The sequence below is a fragment of the Mastigoproctus giganteus genome, chromosome 2, assembly GCF_048544385.1.
Source record: "Mastigoproctus giganteus isolate SK-2022 chromosome 2, ASM4854438v1, whole genome shotgun sequence".
In the NCBI taxonomy this organism is placed as follows: Eukaryota; Metazoa; Arthropoda; class Arachnida; order Uropygi; family Thelyphonidae; genus Mastigoproctus; species Mastigoproctus giganteus.
The window spans coordinates 13,892,037-13,911,553 of record NC_143576.1 but is presented as its reverse complement, the minus strand read 5'-3'; the positions used below and the strand labels follow the sequence as shown (position 1 = coordinate 13,911,553).

Below are 19,517 nucleotides of genomic sequence, written 5' to 3'. Positions count from 1 at the left end.
TTCTTTATAGATTTACTAGTACCGCTGTCACTAGTAAATGTACCATGATAACAGTCAAAATGAAATTTTCTGTAAAGAACTTCGCAGGATTAAGGCGAAAACTCACCATTATCATCCCACGCAAGCTCACATTTTACTAAAGCACATTTCTGGAGGTCACTGTCATAAAACAATTTGCAATTTCTGGGTTACTGGGCTTTTCTGTTAGTGCATCTAATTATAAACGGGTAGTAAACTCGATCTTATTGCATTTGTGTTAATCCCGATAGCTGGAATTATGTGGGTTTATACAATATTATAGTGAAATGTGTGTCCCCTTCACTGAGATCTTCAGTCATAAAAAATATATATAACAATAGTCTGAAGCTACGTAAGTCGGGGCTTACTGTATCAAAAAATGTTCGGCAATCTACATAAAAACTATGGTGATAGATTAAAAAAAAACTTACCACGCGCTACTCGCATGTCCAATACTATGCTTCCCTTTATTTTTTAAGATGTCAATTTTAAATCTAATAGCTTCCCTTTATTTATTTATTTTTTTTCAATTTCGTGTATGGCTTGGTCACCAACATTATTATTATTAGCCATATGGTGAAAGGAAGCCTGAGGCTTATGCTGCACCAGCCAGGTGATATCCAGCTCAGGACCCTGGGTTTGCCAATCTCCTACTCACCAGATTAATGGATGCACAGTTTTCAAACTTGAATAATTTCTTTTTTAATTAAAAGTACAACTCTTGCGCTTGCCCATCATTTTCGCAATTTCTAAACCAAAAAAAACAAATTGTCCTTTTGCAGTGTGGCAGAACACAACAATCGACGCGATGCACTAAAGCAAACTAAACATTTGGTCTCTCTCTCTCTCTCTTTTTTTTTTTTTTTTGCGGTGGGTGTGAAGACAGCAGGGGTTGCAAGATAATAGGTACAGTAGTCTCCCAGTGACGACTTAAATGCTGCTTCTTGTTGCTTATTTACGACTTGCAAAGCGTCTGTTTATGCCTTTATATTTATTACTTGAATTTTATGATTTCTGGTTGTGTTTTTTTTTTTTTTTTTCTAATTTGGAAGTGTTCTGGTTAATCCGATTCGAGTAAATCAAGAGTCTGCTGTATTTACTGATGTTAATGAATACCTAACTGCATTATTACTGGTATATTAAATGTCCTAATGGTAGTGCCATTATTTCCTGAACCTATGAGTGATAATCATTGAAAATACATTAATTTATAGCTGTAGGTGGGCCACAAAAAAAAAAAAAAAAAAAAATCTGCAAAACACCAGTCCATGCTTGAAAAAGTTTGGGAACCCTACCTTGTAGTATTTACCAGGGGTTAAACTGTGGGTTGTGTGATCCCCAGAAGGGTCACGAAAAAGATTCTGGGGGGTGAAGCAAACATTGATAAAATTGATTGATTGAATTAAATATTTATTATAGAACTATTGAAATGATTATACACCAGCAGTTCTTAAACTGTGTGTTGCGACCTCTCCAGGGGTTGTGAAAAAGAATCTGGGGTCGCTAATAATTTTGTCTTGATTTCGTCTTGAAAAGGGGTCATGGATAAAAAAAAGTTTAATAACCTGTGGTGTATATATTGCACAGTGGCACTGTTACTACAGGAGCCTCAGAGTTACTGGTGGGTGTGACACAACTGTGTCACATCCATCAGTATCTTCCATTATCATTGTTTAATATTCATACCATATTCTTGTGGTACTGAACTTTTAATAATTATATGACTTAAAATAAATAAAATAATGATCAAATAAGAGTTTTGTATTATAGAGGTACTATTTAATTTGCATTAAAAATTCAATAAATATGAGAATTATAATCAGCATCGAATGTATAAGTGGTGGGGTGGGTGGGGGATAGAAATAAAATAGGCTGAACTACTGGCCTATAGAACTAATTTGAGACAATTGGGTTTAAAAATTATGGAAAAAGAAAATTCAAATAAAAATAGTCATTATTTCTGTTCCCACATGCAGAATGTATTTTGTAGTTATTTTATTTATTGCAAAGATAAATAATACAGCAAAATTCTTTAATTGGTGACATGGAGTGAAGGTATGACACTGCAGTTTTGATAGCAGCTCAGCCACAGAACAATGTTTTACAATTTACAGAAATTCTTGGTGTAAATCTGCCCTTGGGGGGGGCACCAATTTCATGGTTTGGGGGAGGAGAGAGATTGGCAATGCAGAACTTAAGCTTTAGTTTTGGTAGCATCAATATTGACATGTGGCTTTTCAATTTTTGGTTTCATAATTGATTATTAATCATTTGATTATGCCTATTATTAATATATGGTAAAAAAAAGTGTTCATTCTGATAAATCATTAATTGATTACACCAAGTTTGATATATTCTGATTTGACTTGTTTTTGTGGGCAAAACAATTGTTTAAAAAATAGTTGTATAATTTTCTTTGGTAGTTATTACCTGGTGCAGACAATTGTATTACAGTAATAATAAAAAAGTCATAATAATGAATGTAAAGTATGCTAATTATATAAAATCTTAGAGATGTTAGTAATTCTATCAACTTATGTATATACCAGAATATGTGTGGCAAATATTTCATTAATATTGAAGTACAGTAAGCACCGGTTATAGTGATCAATTTGCAAATTGAATTTCGATTCTAATAAGCGAAAATTTATGAATATTTTCCACAGGCTATAAAAATATAAAGCACAAATTTACACTTTGTTACCAATTAAATGATGTGTGAAAACTGGAATCCACAGGTTAGCAAAATAAAAATAGAATTTATACTTAAATAAGCTTAATATACATATTAAACATGTATATTAAATATAACACTTTTGTAATGTGATTATAATTTTAAATAGCCACTTATTTTAGATTGCTCTAAATTATCACTACAGAGTCTATTTATAGATTTTTCACGATCACTTGCACCAGTTTCCTCCAACAGTCTCCTCAGAATGGCTATAGCTGCACTGGTTTGCCATTTTTGTACCTTGATTTCATTCGGGTTCATCTTCATTTTCTCCTCCTTGGCGAAATTATCAGTAACAGACTGGGCAGTTTCTTCTGTTAAAGCTGTAACTTCCCATTTATAACAGATTCTAGAAACAAAAAGGACCAATAAACAGAAAACTGCAAATTTGTTTTATTGTTTTATGGTTGTGACCTCCAGAATTGTGCTTTAGAAAAATATCACAGAGGTGATCAAAATTGATTTTTATAACCAAAGATGTGATTTTAATAAACAATGAAAGTAGTGCATTTAATTGATTTGAATTGGTTCTTTGAAATTTGATTCTCTAAAGTGGTTGGTTCTAATAACCAGTGATCACTATAACCGGCGCTTACTGTAATTGCAAAAACTTTTTCCTTGGCTCTCTTGCTACTAGCTAAGTTGTCAGTGGGGAGTGGACTTGGGTAAAAATGCAATTTGATAATTTTTTTTACATGTATGACTATTTTGTCCTTTAAAAAAAATTACAGTTATTGCACAAAAATTAGCTGGACCTGGAAACTGCTGTGTAAAATTGTCCAAAGTTTCAACAAAGTTGACCAAAAATGTCAACTTTGTTGAAAGTCTAACTCTAACATTGCCTTCTCTTCAAAGCTATCGGCAAATTAGTTTCACTGGGAGCTAAATCAATTCTTGTGATTTGAAAATTGGTTGGGAAAAAAATTTTTTTTTTTTTACCCCTTAATTTTACTACTAAATAAAACCTATTGTGAAAGGAATCTGGTGAAAAGCTTGTTTAGTTTGAGTTATTCAAGTTCATTGAGCATTCCAGACAGGGGAACATGAGCAAATTATTATACAGATATCTAAATTGGAAATAATTAATGATGGATTTCACAATATGGGATGTTGCATGATGGTGTCTTGTATACAAGCTTAGGGTTTGTTTAATTTCAGCTACATGCAGAAATGATGCAATTGCATTAACTTGTATGATAGTTTAAATTTAATGCATAATGTAACTATGGTACTTTGTGTCTTCAATGTAGCATTCCCAAACATATCCTAAGTTGCCATCTATGCTGTATAAATGCTCTATGGCTGCAGTGAAAGGGATTCCAATAATTAATGTGATACAATTGAGATGCTTCCACAATTGAGCCAACATAAATACTTATGCCAGTTCTTGCATGTGAGAATCCTGATTGCTTAATTCTGACATGAACTTTAAGCAAACAGTTATCATTCACTTCTGTAGTTCCATTTTCCCTTAGTCTTACATGATTATGACAGTCTTGGAGCAAAGCCTTCTGTTGACTATACAGTACAATGCTGTTGACCAACAGTGTCAAGTTTGTACCAATATAATTTTGAAAGATCACCCAAAATCAAAAGGACTGAACACTGATAATCAATAACTGAAAATCAAAAGGACTGAACACTGATATTTGATTCTATAACTGGAATTACCATTCACTCCCCATGAAATACTGGACAGAATTGGCTTCAACATAAAGAATATGGAAAATAAACATATACCAGTCTGTATTTCTAGGTAAAGAATTAAATAATAATCAATTATAATAATACAAAGAAAGACACTATTAAACCATGCACAAATGTTAAGAATATTTATTGGGACAGTTACAAGAGAACAAGGTAACCACCACTACAGGTATTAACAACTTTTATAATCAAACTGATAACATCATCAGAACTAAAGAGGATAACAAATTTAGATTACAATTCACAGTTTTACAATTATGGGATGCAAAATTGAGTACAGGCATTTTAATCCATAATTTAATACAGAATTAAATTGTGCATTGTAAGATAAAACAAATATACATTATAAAATTGTGAGGTAAGTTAAGTTAGAAGGGATATCAATGGAAGATCTGATGGAGGTGGAGAGACACCCAAACGGGGTTGGCCATCACCAACTTTTGGTTGTAGGTGGTGGCAGCCATCCTCCATGCATTTACACCGATGAGCCAAAACATGACCACCTACATAATATGTTGGTCCTCCATGTGCAGTCAAAATAGCTCTTACCTGGCAAGACATGGACACTACAAGATTTCTAAATGTGTCTTATGATATCTGGTACCAATGCGTAACCAGCAGATCCTTTAACTCCTGTAAGGTCCGTGGTTGAGATGCCGCAGATCGGAGTTGCTGTTCCAACACAAACCACAGATGCTTGATGGGATTGATGTCTGGAGAATTTGGAGGCCAGGGCAATACCTGGAGGTCTTCCTCATGTTCCGTGAACCAGTCTCGAACAATCCGGGCGGTGTGGCATGGCGCGTTATCCTGTTGAAAGATGACACCACCAGAGGGGAAGACCGTTGCCATTAAAGGGTGTACCTGGTCAGCAATGATGTTTAAGTAGGTGTGTAGATGTCGGAGTGCCCAGCACATTGATGACTGGACCCAAGGCATGACACCGCTGCCACCGGCTTGTTTTTGTCCCATTGAGCATCCAGGTGCCATCACTTCCCCAGGTAAACAACACACACGTACCTGGCTGTTCACATGATGCAACATGAAGCGTGATTCATCGGACCAGGCGACTTTCTTCCAATCACTCTAGGTCCAGTTTTGATGCTCGCGTGCTCATTGTAGGCACTGTCGCCAGTGAACCGTGGTTAGAATTGGCGCTTGGAGCGGCCTGCAGCTATGCAGCCCCATTTTCAGCAGGGTTCGATTAGTGTGTTGTGACACATCATCCCCATCACCAGCATTCCAATTACCGGCTAGTTGTGCCACAGTCGCCCTTCTGTCATGTACCATCCTGGGAGAGCCTTCACTCACCTCGAGCATCGATGAGCCATGGTCGTCCAATGCCTTGCTGGCAGTTCGTGTAGTAGGTACTAACCACGGCTGACAATGAGCACCCCACCAGCCTTGCCATTTTGGATATGCTCTGACCCAGTCGTCTGGCCATTATAATTTGACCTTTGTCAGACTCGCTTAAGTCTGCTGCCTTTCTCATCTGAAGAACAAGAATTGATTAACGGAGCTCAGTATTGTGTGTTTTTTATACAGTGTCCCGACCCGTGCATGTGCCGCAGTTCATCTGAAGTTGCTTCGATTTTCATAATGTTTTGGCTAATCGGTGTATCTGTTTATTTCAGTGATGTTTTCCTCCACACCCACATTCTATTGTGTGGAACATTCAGGTGTAGATGACTGGTGTTACAGGTTCAACGAACCTGTCGAACACAAGTGAAAACATTTTTCACTCGATCTCAACGAGCATCTAATAAAGTTATGAAAAATGTGTGGGACACCTTGTATAGCAATGAGCTGAAATGAGTATAGTATGTCTCGAGTTAACTCGAGACTAAGTAGTCTGCTTAGGTTGCATTTAGCTGCAGGAAACAGCTAAGTACAACCCATTCTATCTGCATGCAAAACCTTCAATTTCTGATTCATAACTGTAGTGTAATACGCCAACCAATAACTGAAACTTTATTAATAGAAATATAGTGACTTATAATATTATTTCTAGTTTAATAAATTCAGTTATATGGTTGGTGTTTGAATCAATATATGGATTTATTTATAGGTATATTTTGGAAGGGGGAAATTATTCTTGTACTGTGCAGTATATACTATGCATTTGCCATATAATGTACATACCTTTCTCTCAAAAAAAGCTACTTGTAGAAATATGTACATGTAGTGTTTTTTTTTTTTTTTTTTTTATGACTATAATATGACAACCTGAAATTCAGTAAATCCAGGTCCAGCAAAGGTCAGAACAGGTCTGGAGGTTTGACTGTGTATAAAATATTGGTTATGAAATAAGCATTAATGGCAGCTTTCTGATTTTATTTTTATTTCTGGAAATAATATAGGTACGACTTTAAGAGGACAGTTTTTTTATATTATAACCTGTGACTTTTATTTATAAAATAAAGAAATATTTATAGAATCAGTATATAGTTTGTTTATATATTTAATTCTAGTGGTTTCAAGAAGAGAGCTCCAAGAGCAATTAAAGAGATAAAGAAATTTGCAGAAAAGCAAATGGGAACACCTGATGTTAGGATTGACACTCGATTAAATAAATTTGTTTGGTCAAAGGGTGTAAGGTATGTTTTATAAATTTATTCATCTTTATAAGCATTTTGTAGAAAATGCCAAAACAGCTTTCTAAAAATACTGTCATGGTTGTAATTATTTTGATGGTTTTTATTAGGCAAATATTGGTTTACTAGAATATGTTTTATCAGTATACAAGTTTAGATCCAAATTGTGGTGTACAGCACAGAACAGTCATAACAGAAATTTACATTGTTGTAATCCATACCATGCTGCTTTTCAGTATTGCACTGCAAATTGGTTTCTCTGCAAACACAAACTCAAAAGCAAACCTTAAAACAGCTCTCTGCAAATTCGTGGGTGTTAAAAAGTGAGCAAAAATATATATTTGTGAAAAATATGTTATACAGTGGCAGACAATAAAACTCCACCTTAAAAAAAAGTAACATTTGTAGTGTAATGTATAAGGTATTGTTTGATTACAGTCATTTTGTTTGTCGCAAAGCAAAGGTATTGCATCAGACAGTAATTTCAAGGTATTGCATCAGCTGTTTCTATAAGTATGGCATCGGGAGGGTATACACGCTCATTAGTATCCATTACTATCCAAAAACTGCTTTCGGAATGTGGTCTGTGTGCCTTTCGGCCCAAGAAGAAGCCTTTGTTGACCAACAAATGAGGAAGAAGATGGTCTGAGGATGCATAACAAGCAAAGGGGTGGGGGTGAATTAAGTTTATTGGTGGAATGGTGAATGCAGAAACCTACACTGCTATCTTGGAGGAGTGTCTGAAATCTGTTATTAGGGACTGCCACACACACACATCCAAAACTGATTTTTCAACAGGGCTCAGCACCTTGTCACACAGCAAAATTGGTAGGTTTTGTGCTATTTAGATTTAATTATGAGTTTGTCTTCTTGTCTCACAAGGCTTAAAACATACTTACACCAATGTTTTCCCTCATTTTTCTCCCTTAAGATGCTGTCATACCTCAGAAATGCTGGCATTGCAGTGTTGGACTGGCCCGGAAACAGTGCAGATTTGAACCCTATTGAAAATTGCTGGTACATAATGTCGTCTAAAATGCTCAGAAGAAGCAGCCAACAGGATTGAGCTGCAGGAGAGCATTGTAAGGGCGTGGTACCACGAAATTGGGTAACCGTATATCCAGAAGTTGATTAACTCTATGCTAGATTGTTGCAGGGCTTTAATTGCAGCTCAAGGAGGAACAACACAAATATTGAGGAATTATTTTGCTGATTTACAGTACATATAACTATTATGTTAACTTGTCATTTCAGTTTGTAGACGTAAATGCAATAAAATGTATGTTTGGTTGTCACGATTGCCATTTGCATGATTTCTCATATTTCCATTAATTATGCATTTTGCCCTTTGGGAAGATATTTATGGCGATTAGGTATATCAGGTGGAGTCTTTTTATTGGATTTCATTTACAGACATATATATCCCATCTAACAAATGCATTTCGACATTTCTGCAACCCACAATGCAGCGCAAAACACATTATTTGCAAAATTCACAAGTGATCCGTTTTTTCTTTCATTTTTTTTTTTTTTTTTGTGTGTGGTGGCATTAATTCATTTGTGCCTTTTACTTTGAGTCCTATATATGGATTTGCATAATAAAAAAAAGACAAACTTAATTTTGACTGTAAAACTAGGTGGAATAGTCAGCAAGCCATATATACAAATTTAATTTTTAAAAATGTTACATCAGAAATGCTTTATTAGATTTGAACTATTCACATTATTGTATGACATTTATATATAGTACTGGATGAGTGGTCAAAGCCAAAAGTATGGCAAAATGCTCATTTGAGTTTCCCTGGTTAAACGACCAGTTGTAAATTCTTCAAACTGCAAACTCTTTAGCTATAATTTTTATGCAAAATTCACAAAATTAATGCAATTACTTTGCTTAAAAGTAGTAGTTTTATTTGGGAGAAAGCAGACAATCTTTGGTGTCATTGATAGATTATTTCGATAATCCATATTGTGTTGAGTCAAATTTGGACAATAACTTTTTAAAAATGACCTCTGAAAATGAAATCACAAAATATGCATAATGGGTTATGAAGAAAATATGTGAATTGTCATATTTATAAAAAAAAAATGATAAAAATGAAGACTAAATTTCTGATCAAAGGAAAGAAACCTCCTGAACATTTTAATCATTACAATAAAACCATAACTGATTGGACTAAATATCAATAAAAGTACAGAAAAAACTATGGCATATATTTTTATTGCTGTTTGATGCATTTAAAACAAAACCAGAATGGGTGTGATTTATGTAATGCTGCTAATTCAAAAAGAGAGCATCATTAAGCAAAGCAAAAAATTCACTGAGACATGCATTTTAAAGTTATTTTGAAACATTAATTACACTCTCCTCCAAAAGATATACAGATACCCTGTTTTCATAAGCCATTGAACCTTATCTAATAAACAAGTTATAGTACAAAGCTCATCTCAGCTCTTCATACCTTGTAATATAGTAAAAACTGCCGCAGTGGTTTCAGGAAGGATGTTATTGTCAAATGATACAATGCTAACTTTTCAATTCATGCAATTGGTGATAGCCTACACCATCCAGAATCAACAGTCTGTAGTATGCAACTACCACTACTCTAGCAGAGCATCAAGAACATCACAAAAGTTCATTCTGCTTGACCGGAGGGTACTCTGAAGGGTGGCACGGCAGTCTTGTTAGGTATCCCTGCAGAACACTACATGCTGGGGTCCACAAACTTGGTTGTCATGGGAAAGTGGTGGCACATAAGCAAAACATTACCAGCTGCAATGAATGCTATAATTGGTCCATAGAGTTGTGAACATTGACATCTTGCTACACCCTATTCTGATCAGGTGGATGGGGGTTTGAATATGCTCAGAGAACATATGCTGCTGGTGTGAATTGTGCCAATGGTACAGTTTAGAATAGGTAGGGTATGATGTGGGGCTGCGTCTTGTGTTCTGGCCTCTTTGGTTGTGCAGGCAACCATGAATGCTGCACCTGCTATTTTGGAAAATTCCATGCTCCCTATGATGTAACAGCTCTTAGTGCAGACCCGTGTTTATTTCAATAGGATTCTGTCCTGCGGTACTGCCAGTGCTGTTTGAAAATGATTCATGGACATGGATGTACAAAGGTTGGAATGGCTGGTAGTCACAATTTGGACTATATGGGGTAAGGTGAAACATTATAACATCATTAACTCAAACTGTTCTGCAGGAGAAATGGAGAATATATCTGCTAGTCTATCATTTGTTGGTGAAAAGCCTATCCAAGAGGGTGCAGTGTCACAGCCAAAGGGAGACCTACATACTATTGAAGTGAGTATAGTATAATCAGGCAAAACCAACATATATGGATCCTTTTTTTGGAAGGTAGTATATATTTTAATGAGTTATTGTGATTTTGGACTGCCAATTTTTCTGTACTGTTTTTCACATATTTATGTAATGTGAAAAACAGTACAGAGGTTTTTTTTTTTATTAGGTGAACAAACCTGTTTTGTATTTTTCTTCAAATTACTCTTTGTTCTTACCAACATCACAGCCATTGTATATATTTTCACATATTACATAGTAATATGTGAAAGTAATATGTAATATAACACATACTAATGTGTTATGTTAAATAACAAACAGTGAAGAACCTTGTATAGAGGAAGTTGAAATATTTTAAAATTTACTGTATGAGAAGTTTGCAGTTGCATTAGCAAAATTCATTTGAAAGAGCATGATATTTAGTGACTAAGGTTTGTCATAACTATGAGTAGGGAAGTATATGTGCATTTGGACGCATTCAAGAAACCATGCTGCTGTAAATTTCAGTAGCATTAAAATTGAGTGCAAAATAATAGTGTGGGTTTCCAAAACTTCTTATTTTAAAATTAGGTGTTATTTCACCCCACAAACATGAGATACTTTGCAGTTCTTTGTGCATATGCAGTTGGCTGCAAGCTTAATTATGCAGTATTTTCAGACCAAATGTGAATATTTTAATAAGGTTATTAAAATTATTCTCTGAATAAAAATTTTACAAAAGTAGGTTATTTTCTTAAATTAGATAGCATTGTATTGGTAATGCATTATCATAATTTTAGGACAAGCTATAAATAAAGGCAAACAGTTTACATAAAGGGCATCATTATAATACCTCATAATTGTGATTTCCACTACAATGTGAGATGTATTATAATGATGAGTTGCCTTCCTACTGTACCTTGAATAAGTAAAATTTCCAAAAGGAGAAATACAGTTGAACTTCCAAAGAATGAGTAAGTTTATTTCTTGGTTAGGGTGGCAGAGAAATAAGATTTTACTGCTTCACAGTGACGCTATGAAATTTGTTAGGGCATGGAATTGTCTAACTGTTATTAGTGAACACGGATAGGGATTCAGTGATAGATAACTGATGGATTACTGAGTTTAAGTAGCTCAGAGGATTTAACCTGTTAAAATACATACACAGAGCCTTATCAATTGTAGAAGCCTGTACAGTGGGACTTGTACAAAGCAACTGTGTGAAAATTTTGACTTCCAAAATATACAATATAAATTATTTTGCTGTACTTGATGCCTGTAATATGGCTTACTTTTCCCACAAAAAGGTTGTGCGGTGCATCATATACAGGGTGTCTCAAAAATATTGGTACAAACGTTTAGGGGCGGTAGTATCGCATAGGAACCCATAACCGGAAACGTCACTGTAAGTCGGTACACAGCGCTGTTCATCAGTTCGCGAGAGGGAAAATTTCTGGTTTACTCATTCAAGCAGTAGTCGCCGCATGAAGAGCATGCATCGATATACGAACTGTGAGCTGGCAGACATGCACCTAGTGTATGGATTAGCAGAGGGCATTGGACAAGCTGCTCAACGAATTTATGGAGAATGCTTCCCAGACAGACATGTACTGGACCACCATTTGTTTGCACGTGTGCATCAAAATTTGTGCGATTATGGGTCATTTAGAGGTAACAGGAGTAGTGCGGGCAGACCACATTCGACGTGAACTTCCGCCATGGAAGAAAGTGTGTTGAATGCTGTCCAGAATAATCCTACTTCCAGCACACGTGCCATTGCCTCTGCCTTAAGAGTGTCTCATTGCAGTGTACAGCGTGTCTGGCACGATGATTCCTTACACCCCGTTCATCTCCAAAGGGTTCAGTTACTGCTTCCCCAAGATCATCCTGCATGTGTGGCTTTTGCGCACTGGTTTCTCCAAGAAAGTGTTCAAGACCTGAATTTTCCAGCCTATGTTTTGGTCACGGATGAGTCTTTTTTCACTCGGGAATGCTTATTCAATCAGCACAATGCTCATGTGTGGGCTCACAACAACCCACACGGTGTGCACCCCCCCATGCGGCACAACATCGCTTTGCAATAAATGTGTGGGTAGGTATGGTCGGTGACTGCTTAGTCAGCCCATACCTGTTACCATCCCGCATGAACTCCGCTAAATATCGGATCTTTCATGAACAAGTTCTACCAGGGTTACTTGACGATGTTCCAGCAAATGTGAGACGCAACATTTGGTTTCAACATGATGGGGCGCCTGCCCATTATGGAAGGTGTGTCGTGACCATTTGAACAGGCGTTTTGGGCGTCGATGGATTGGCCGTGGTGGACCCGTTGCCTGGCCCCCATGCTCACCTGATTTATCGAGCCTTGATTTCTTTCTGTGGGGGCCCTCAAATCTATCGTGTATGAATCACCTGTGGAGACGGAAATGGATCTCGTGGCAAGACTCGTCTGCGCTGCTGCTACTGTCAAAGAAACTCCAGGTGTGTTCGACCGTGTCTGCCAATCCATGCTGCGTCGGTGTCACGCATGCATCGCGTCTCATGGTGGAACCTTCGAGCATCTGTTGTAACATCATGAAATGCATCCATCTCGTACTCCATTGTTAATATTATGTCAAATAAATGTTTGCCACTAATTACTGTCTTGTGTCATTTCTGCTTCTTGTGCCTCTGCTACTACATTCCCGTGACGTTTCCAGTTATGGGTTCCTATGCGATTCACATTCCTTTAGATGTTACCTACCTCCCCTAAACGTTTGTACCAATATTTTTGAGACACCCTGTATAAACAATATAATCAGTTTCTTTATAGAAATGCATTACTGGGGGGGGGGGTCAAAAAGATTTCTGTTTGCCCAGTAGTTGTAATAGAAAGATGACAAATTCTTTGTTTGGTACCTTGAAATCTCTATAGCAAACATACATTGGGGTTTTGATCTGACAATTTTTTCCTTTGCAGTTCTGAATGAAGTGCCACAATGATAAAATGGAATACATATCAGTAATTTGGTTCCTCTTTCTGCAAGGGAAAACACAGAAAAATCCTTGAGGAAATGGTCACTTTTTATGGAATAGACTTCCCAAGGTTACAGTGTTGCACATTGGTATAAATAATTCAGATGTGGAAGAACCTTAGTGCATGAAGAATTCCTAGGATGACCGGAAAACTGCTGTAACAATTAAGTGTTGCAAAAATTGAGGCAATAATCTTGGATGATCACCATATTAGCATCAAAGAACTAGCTGCAGTGGTCAAAATTAATGTAAGGTCTGTAGAGAACGTCATCCATCAACAGTTTCATGTGAGTAAAGTATCTGCTAGATAGGTTGCCCAGACTTCTGACCCCTTACCTGAAGAAGGAAAGGGCACAACATACATATGAAATGTTGTTGACGTGGCAGGAAAAACTGAAATAGTGCTGCATCCTGCTTATTCCACAGACCTTTGCACTCTTGTATTTCTTCCTCTTTCCTGGCCTGAAGTCCTTTCTTTTTGAAAAACATTTTGCTGCTGATGATGAAGTGATTTTAAGAATAGTCATAGGACTTCTATGAAACTGGCCTGCAGAAGTGTATTGAGAGGTGGCAGAAATGTCATTTTGTCTGGTGATTATGTTGAAAAAGTGTAACAGCTTTTGTTTTTTTCACCCAGAAGTAGTTGTGATAGAAAGATGACCAATATATATATATATAATTTTTTTTTTTTTTTACTATGCAGTCATGTTGCCCCTAATTACAAAAATGGTGTTACTACACCTGACAGTTAACTTTCTGCTTGTAGTTTACCAATATTTCATCTTTTATAATAAATAGATTGCAATACTTATTTTTTTAGTTTAAAAAATTTTAAAAAGCTGTTTTTTATTTTTTCCCCACCTTTTATTTTCAATAAAAAAAATAATAATTCAGCTGAAAAATAAATGTAGAAAAAAAAATATAAATATGATACTGTTAGTCTCTTCCATTTTAAAAACTTAAATGTGTGAAACTTAAAACGTGCACACGTATTTCAGTTTGTGGTTTGCCTTGAATGTTGCTCAGAACTCCATATAGGGCTTTGCTGTCTACAGAACACTTGTCACATTTCTTTCCCATAGACAGCCTATTCTACTCGGCACCTCCGTAGCCAGGTGGGAAGGAGCAGCAGTGCGTAGCACACGCTTCTTGATTAGACCGGGATTCAAGCCCGTCACCACCAAATACAGAGGATGCGGAAAGGTCCAGGAATTACCACCGCATATCCCGGAGCATATGGTCTTAGTTGCTAATGCTCCTAAATAACAAACAAACCTATTCTACTATTCTTTGCATTTACAGCAGGAAAGAAGTTTGCCTGTACAGTGAGTTGTACTGATATTGCACTACTTTGAACAAATTTCCTTTCTAAAAGGTTAATGTCTTATTTATTAATTTATGGTTATTTTTATAACTGGAAGTCTATTAGGCTGTAATGCTCTGAGTGTACTTGTGTACTGTGATTGAAGAGGTCATCCAAAGGTTTTATCTTTTGTCAAATGTATTAATAATTGTGAAGGGGGTGAGATTAGCCAAGTGGTTACAATGCTGAAAAATAATATTACGGACCCGAGTTAGAATACCAACATGGAAGTGGGAAAATGCAAAAGTTGCTTCGTTGGCTTGGGCAAAGAGTGGTGCTATCTGGCATTGCTCCCAATGACTATCACCAGCCACTGGGTGCATAAAGCTAAACAGGTCCACCTCCATACATAGCTGGATGAATATGAGACTGCATTGAGAATGGCACAGAATAAAGTCATTTGCATCCAGGCCTTGGGCAAAGGGATCAGTTCAAAAAGTTGGAGACTGTCTCCTAAGGAAAACAGTGGAGCGAGTGGTGCTGTTTCCTGTATGAATACCACAAGGGAATGGCAAGACCATCCAGTCCAATCAACTGGAAGTGCTTCCTGCATAACTACACTAGTGACCACCCAGGAAGGAAGAAAATGCCAACACGTGAAGTGGTGCATCGAAATGAATACTGTCATGTGAACATACTGTGACATAACAGAGCTAGAGACTGATATGACAGTGTACAGGATGAGACAACATACTAAGGTGGTTGGAATGATTCTGAACTGTTGTCACAAAGAATTCAATAGCTCCTGCATTGTTGGAGGGGAGAAAAAACAGCCCAGAGTAACCACAGCAGTAGAAACACATGATGTTGCAATATCCAACCAAGGAGCCTTCCAGAGGAACACTGGATAGCGGGAGAAGGAAGGCAATGGACCCCCAGACCAGAAGGCACTTGGCATTTTGGGGGTTATCTGTGAAGCAGCAAAGTTAGTTGTAATGGCTGTGCCCCCAGTTTGACCTACAACAGAAGAAAACCAATGACATGCAAAAGATGACAGAATGTGATTCAGGAGGAGGAAATACAACAGTTGATCAGGCAGTCACACAACTGGTGAACCTCATGAATACAGCCAGGCCTCTCATAACACAGTTTTTCAGTTATTGCTATTTGAAAAAATTATACCACTTTATGCAATACAAATTTCCAGTTAATGCTATCTTTTTTTTATGTGATAGTTGAAATGATTTGAATTGCACTCTAAGCTTATTGCCCTTTGGACAGGCAATAAAAAAGCGTTTGCCCGCTGCCCACCTCAGCGTATTCCATCAACAATCGGAAGCAGATGTGTTGCTTGTTTGTCTCCTGCTAATAAATTTGTGTGCAAAGGAGATAACGGTCAAAGAACTAGATAATCTTTCATATTGCAGAGAACCTGAAACCTTTTGTTTGAGGTTCTCTGCAATATTTATTTTGCTGGGGCCTAAAGAAGATTGTTGTCAGTTATTAGAAATTGATTGATGAAAAAAAAAAAAAAACCAGCACTGTTCAAACGACTCTTCAAATATTTCCATAACAAATAGTTTCTTTATTGTGTATTTTATGCAATAAACATTTAATTCTATAATTATTTTCATTATCTTTTACATGGTATATAGTTAAAGTTATTTTTAAAATTCTTTATGATCACGGATAAATTATAATTTTTCCTATTGATTATTATATTCAATTAATGTGCTTGTGGGACGAATTAATCACATTAATCGAGGCCAGAACTTACTGGGTGTGTAAGGCCCAACCTAAAAGAAAGGGTTCTGGTATAAGCTAGCTTATACCAGAACCCTTTCTTTAAGGTTGGGCCTTACACACCCAGTAAGTTCAGTATTTTTAAGCTGTATTTAAGTGGTGTACCCAGCAACGATCGAGTGGCATTGGCATGTGATGCCAGCTCCACTTGATAAATGTATAAAAAGACAATGCATTTATCCATCTATCAACGGATAAATGTATTGTCTTTTTATAGTTTTTAAATAAAGGCTCTACAGCAGGCCTGGGCAAACTTTTTGGCTGAAGGGCCACATTAGGAATTCAAAAAGACGGTGGGCCGCACGTAAAATACTATTTTTAGATATATATTGTTATCATGAAAAAGAAATATAACATAAAAAAATTATTCTCTAACAACCAAGAATTTAATGAGATGAATGAAACTATTTTACATCTTTTAACATTTTTTTTTAAAAATTTCGGGTGTTAATTTTGTAGTTGAGATTGCTTGATGAATTTTTATTTAGATTCATGATGGAAAATGTTTGTTCACATATGTAGGTTGATCCAAGAATAACCAACATTTTTCAGGCAAAATCTTAAGTTCGTCGAATTTGTCCGAATTAAGAGTATTATAAAATTTACAGATTTCCTCACGACGGTGCAATTCCCTTAAATGTGATTCCATCGGTATCACAGTGCAGATCTATAATCTGAAGCTGTAGTTCACTCGGTGCACTATCAATTTCTATTAAAAATGGGTCGCGCACTATTGCCAAACTTGTCAATTTTTCGGAAGTCGCCAAATCTTCGTGAAAAGTCGTCATTCAAAGCGTTGATAATTTCACAATATTTTTCAAATTTATTTTCTGGAATCTTCAGCAACTTCATGGTTGGAAAGTGGTCTACCTTGTTAATCAATAAATGTCGAAGGAACAACTGGAGTTTTAATTGAAATCCATTCAAACTTTTTACCATATCATGGACGTATAAATTTTTCCCTTGTAACACTGTGTTGAAAGTATTTAAGGGTGTCACGATGTCCATGGTAAATGCAAAATCTCAAATCCAGTTATTATCAGTTAATTTGGGAAAGTCCATAATATTTTTCAGTTTTAAAAATAAAACGATGTCATCTTTAAAATCCCATATTCGCCGAAGAACTTTTCCTAAGCTAAGCCATCGAATTTGGCTATGATCAGAAATATCCGTGTACTCGGATTCAATATCTTGAAGAAAATTAACGAATTGTCTGTATTTCAGGCCCCCTCGATCGTATTAAATTTACTAGTTTAATAATACAAGATGTGACATGTTCAATTTTTACATAATACTTGTCGATGTATCATACAATGAATTGTAATTAAATTATAATCAGGATAATTTTCACAAATTTTATCCTGAATTTTCTTTAACGCTCCAACATTTTTACCTGTCAAACTTGGTGCTCCGTCAGTTGTTACGCTTACCATTTTGTTCCATTGTAAATTATATCTTGTTAAGCATTTTTCAAATATATCAGCTCCCGTTGTTTGGTCTTTAAGAGATTCCATTGAGAGAAGCTCTTCAATAATTTCAAAATTTGAGGTACATCCACGTATGAAAATTAATAACTACGCAGTATTCTTTTGGTCGTTACTTTTGTCGAGAGCTATCGAGTACCATGTTATCGATTCTAATACTGATAATAATTGCTCATTCAAATTTTTATCGATACATTCAATATTTCTTACTACGGTTCGCCGAGATAAACTTATATTCTCAAATTTGTGTTTAATGTCAGGACATATAATTCCACAAGCTTCAGTCATACATTCTTTAATATTGTACTCTTTCAACACTGAGACACTCTCCCGGCAGATGTCAGGAAATGATTCAGCAATTTCCAGTAATAATCGCTGCCTGTCAGTCCCCTATACAGACTACAGGCAAGTAATACACATGAAGATACACTCCCAATGGCAGGATTCGTGGAATAGACAGACTGCGAATAAATTATATCGTATAAAGCCTGTAATTGAACTGTGGCAGTCTAGTCTGCGCAGGAATCATAAGGAGGAAGTTGTTCTTGCCCGGACCCGCATAGGACATAGTCATTTGACTCATTCGTTTATGCTGAGGGCTGATGACCTTCCTATGTGTGAGTCCTGTGGCACAATTTTATCAATTAGACACATTTTAATTGATTGTCCAGATTTTAGTAATATCCGTTTTACCGCTTTTAATCATCTGACTGAGCCGTATACACTCAGTCAGATTTTATCTGACATGACCATGTCTGCTGTTTTTAGCTTTTATAAATCAATAAAGGTTTTTACTTGTATTTAATATTTACTTGTTATTGTTATTTCTTTATTGATTTATCTTTTTGCATTTTATACCTTTGTTATTTTATATTTTGACATGGTGACCTAAGTAATTAGGTCAGTGAAACAAAAATTTTTATATATCACCTGGCTGTGGCGCATTATAGCCTTAGTTGCTAATGCGCCAATAAAACCCAAGAACCAACCAACCATCCCGGCAGATGAGACAAATAGTCTCGTTATTTATGTTAGCAAAAAAATATTGTGTTCCATTCTTCATTGAAGACACGATGCTCTCGTTGAATTTTTCATTTTTTATTCATTTCATTTTTAAAAGGACGTAAATATTATTTTTATCGCTACTGGCACCAAGTGATAACCGAAGATAACGCAAAAAAACTAACTGCGGGATGACCGTCAGAGAAAACAGATTGGAACTGTGGCTGGCCAGCAGTCCTCTCCTATTACTCTGCCACCGCAGCAAAGCTGTTGTTGTCATCACCGGTTGTCTGTTACCGTAGTTTTGCGCGGTTAGTTTATAATCGCAAATTATACCGTTATAAAAGTACCTGTTGGCTCGCTCTGGTTCGCGCACAATTTCAAATTCTATCTCAATTTGAACAATACAGAGATGATAAAACAATTTACAAGTCGACAAATTCTATAATGTATTACATATACAAATTTATTTTTCAAAAAGGTGTCACAAAAGGCATAAAATAAGTAAACTTTTTTCGAAAATACAATTAAAGCTCGTGGGCAGCACAAAAATGTGGAGCGGCCCGCGG

General features: G+C 36.2%; 1 protein-coding gene across 1 annotated transcript in view; it reads left to right on the top strand.

Annotated features, from left to right (window-relative positions):
• The window catches only part of RpL31 (ribosomal protein L31), a 47,378-nt gene that overhangs the window by 16,589 nt on the left and 11,272 nt on the right, over window positions 1-19,517 (top strand). Inside the window, exon 3 of the mRNA XM_090390357.1 lies at window positions 6,931-7,056. Within this exon, the coding sequence (XP_090246483.1) occupies window positions 6,931-7,056 (126 nt within the window). The remainder of the gene's footprint in view (window positions 1-6,930; window positions 7,057-19,517) is intronic.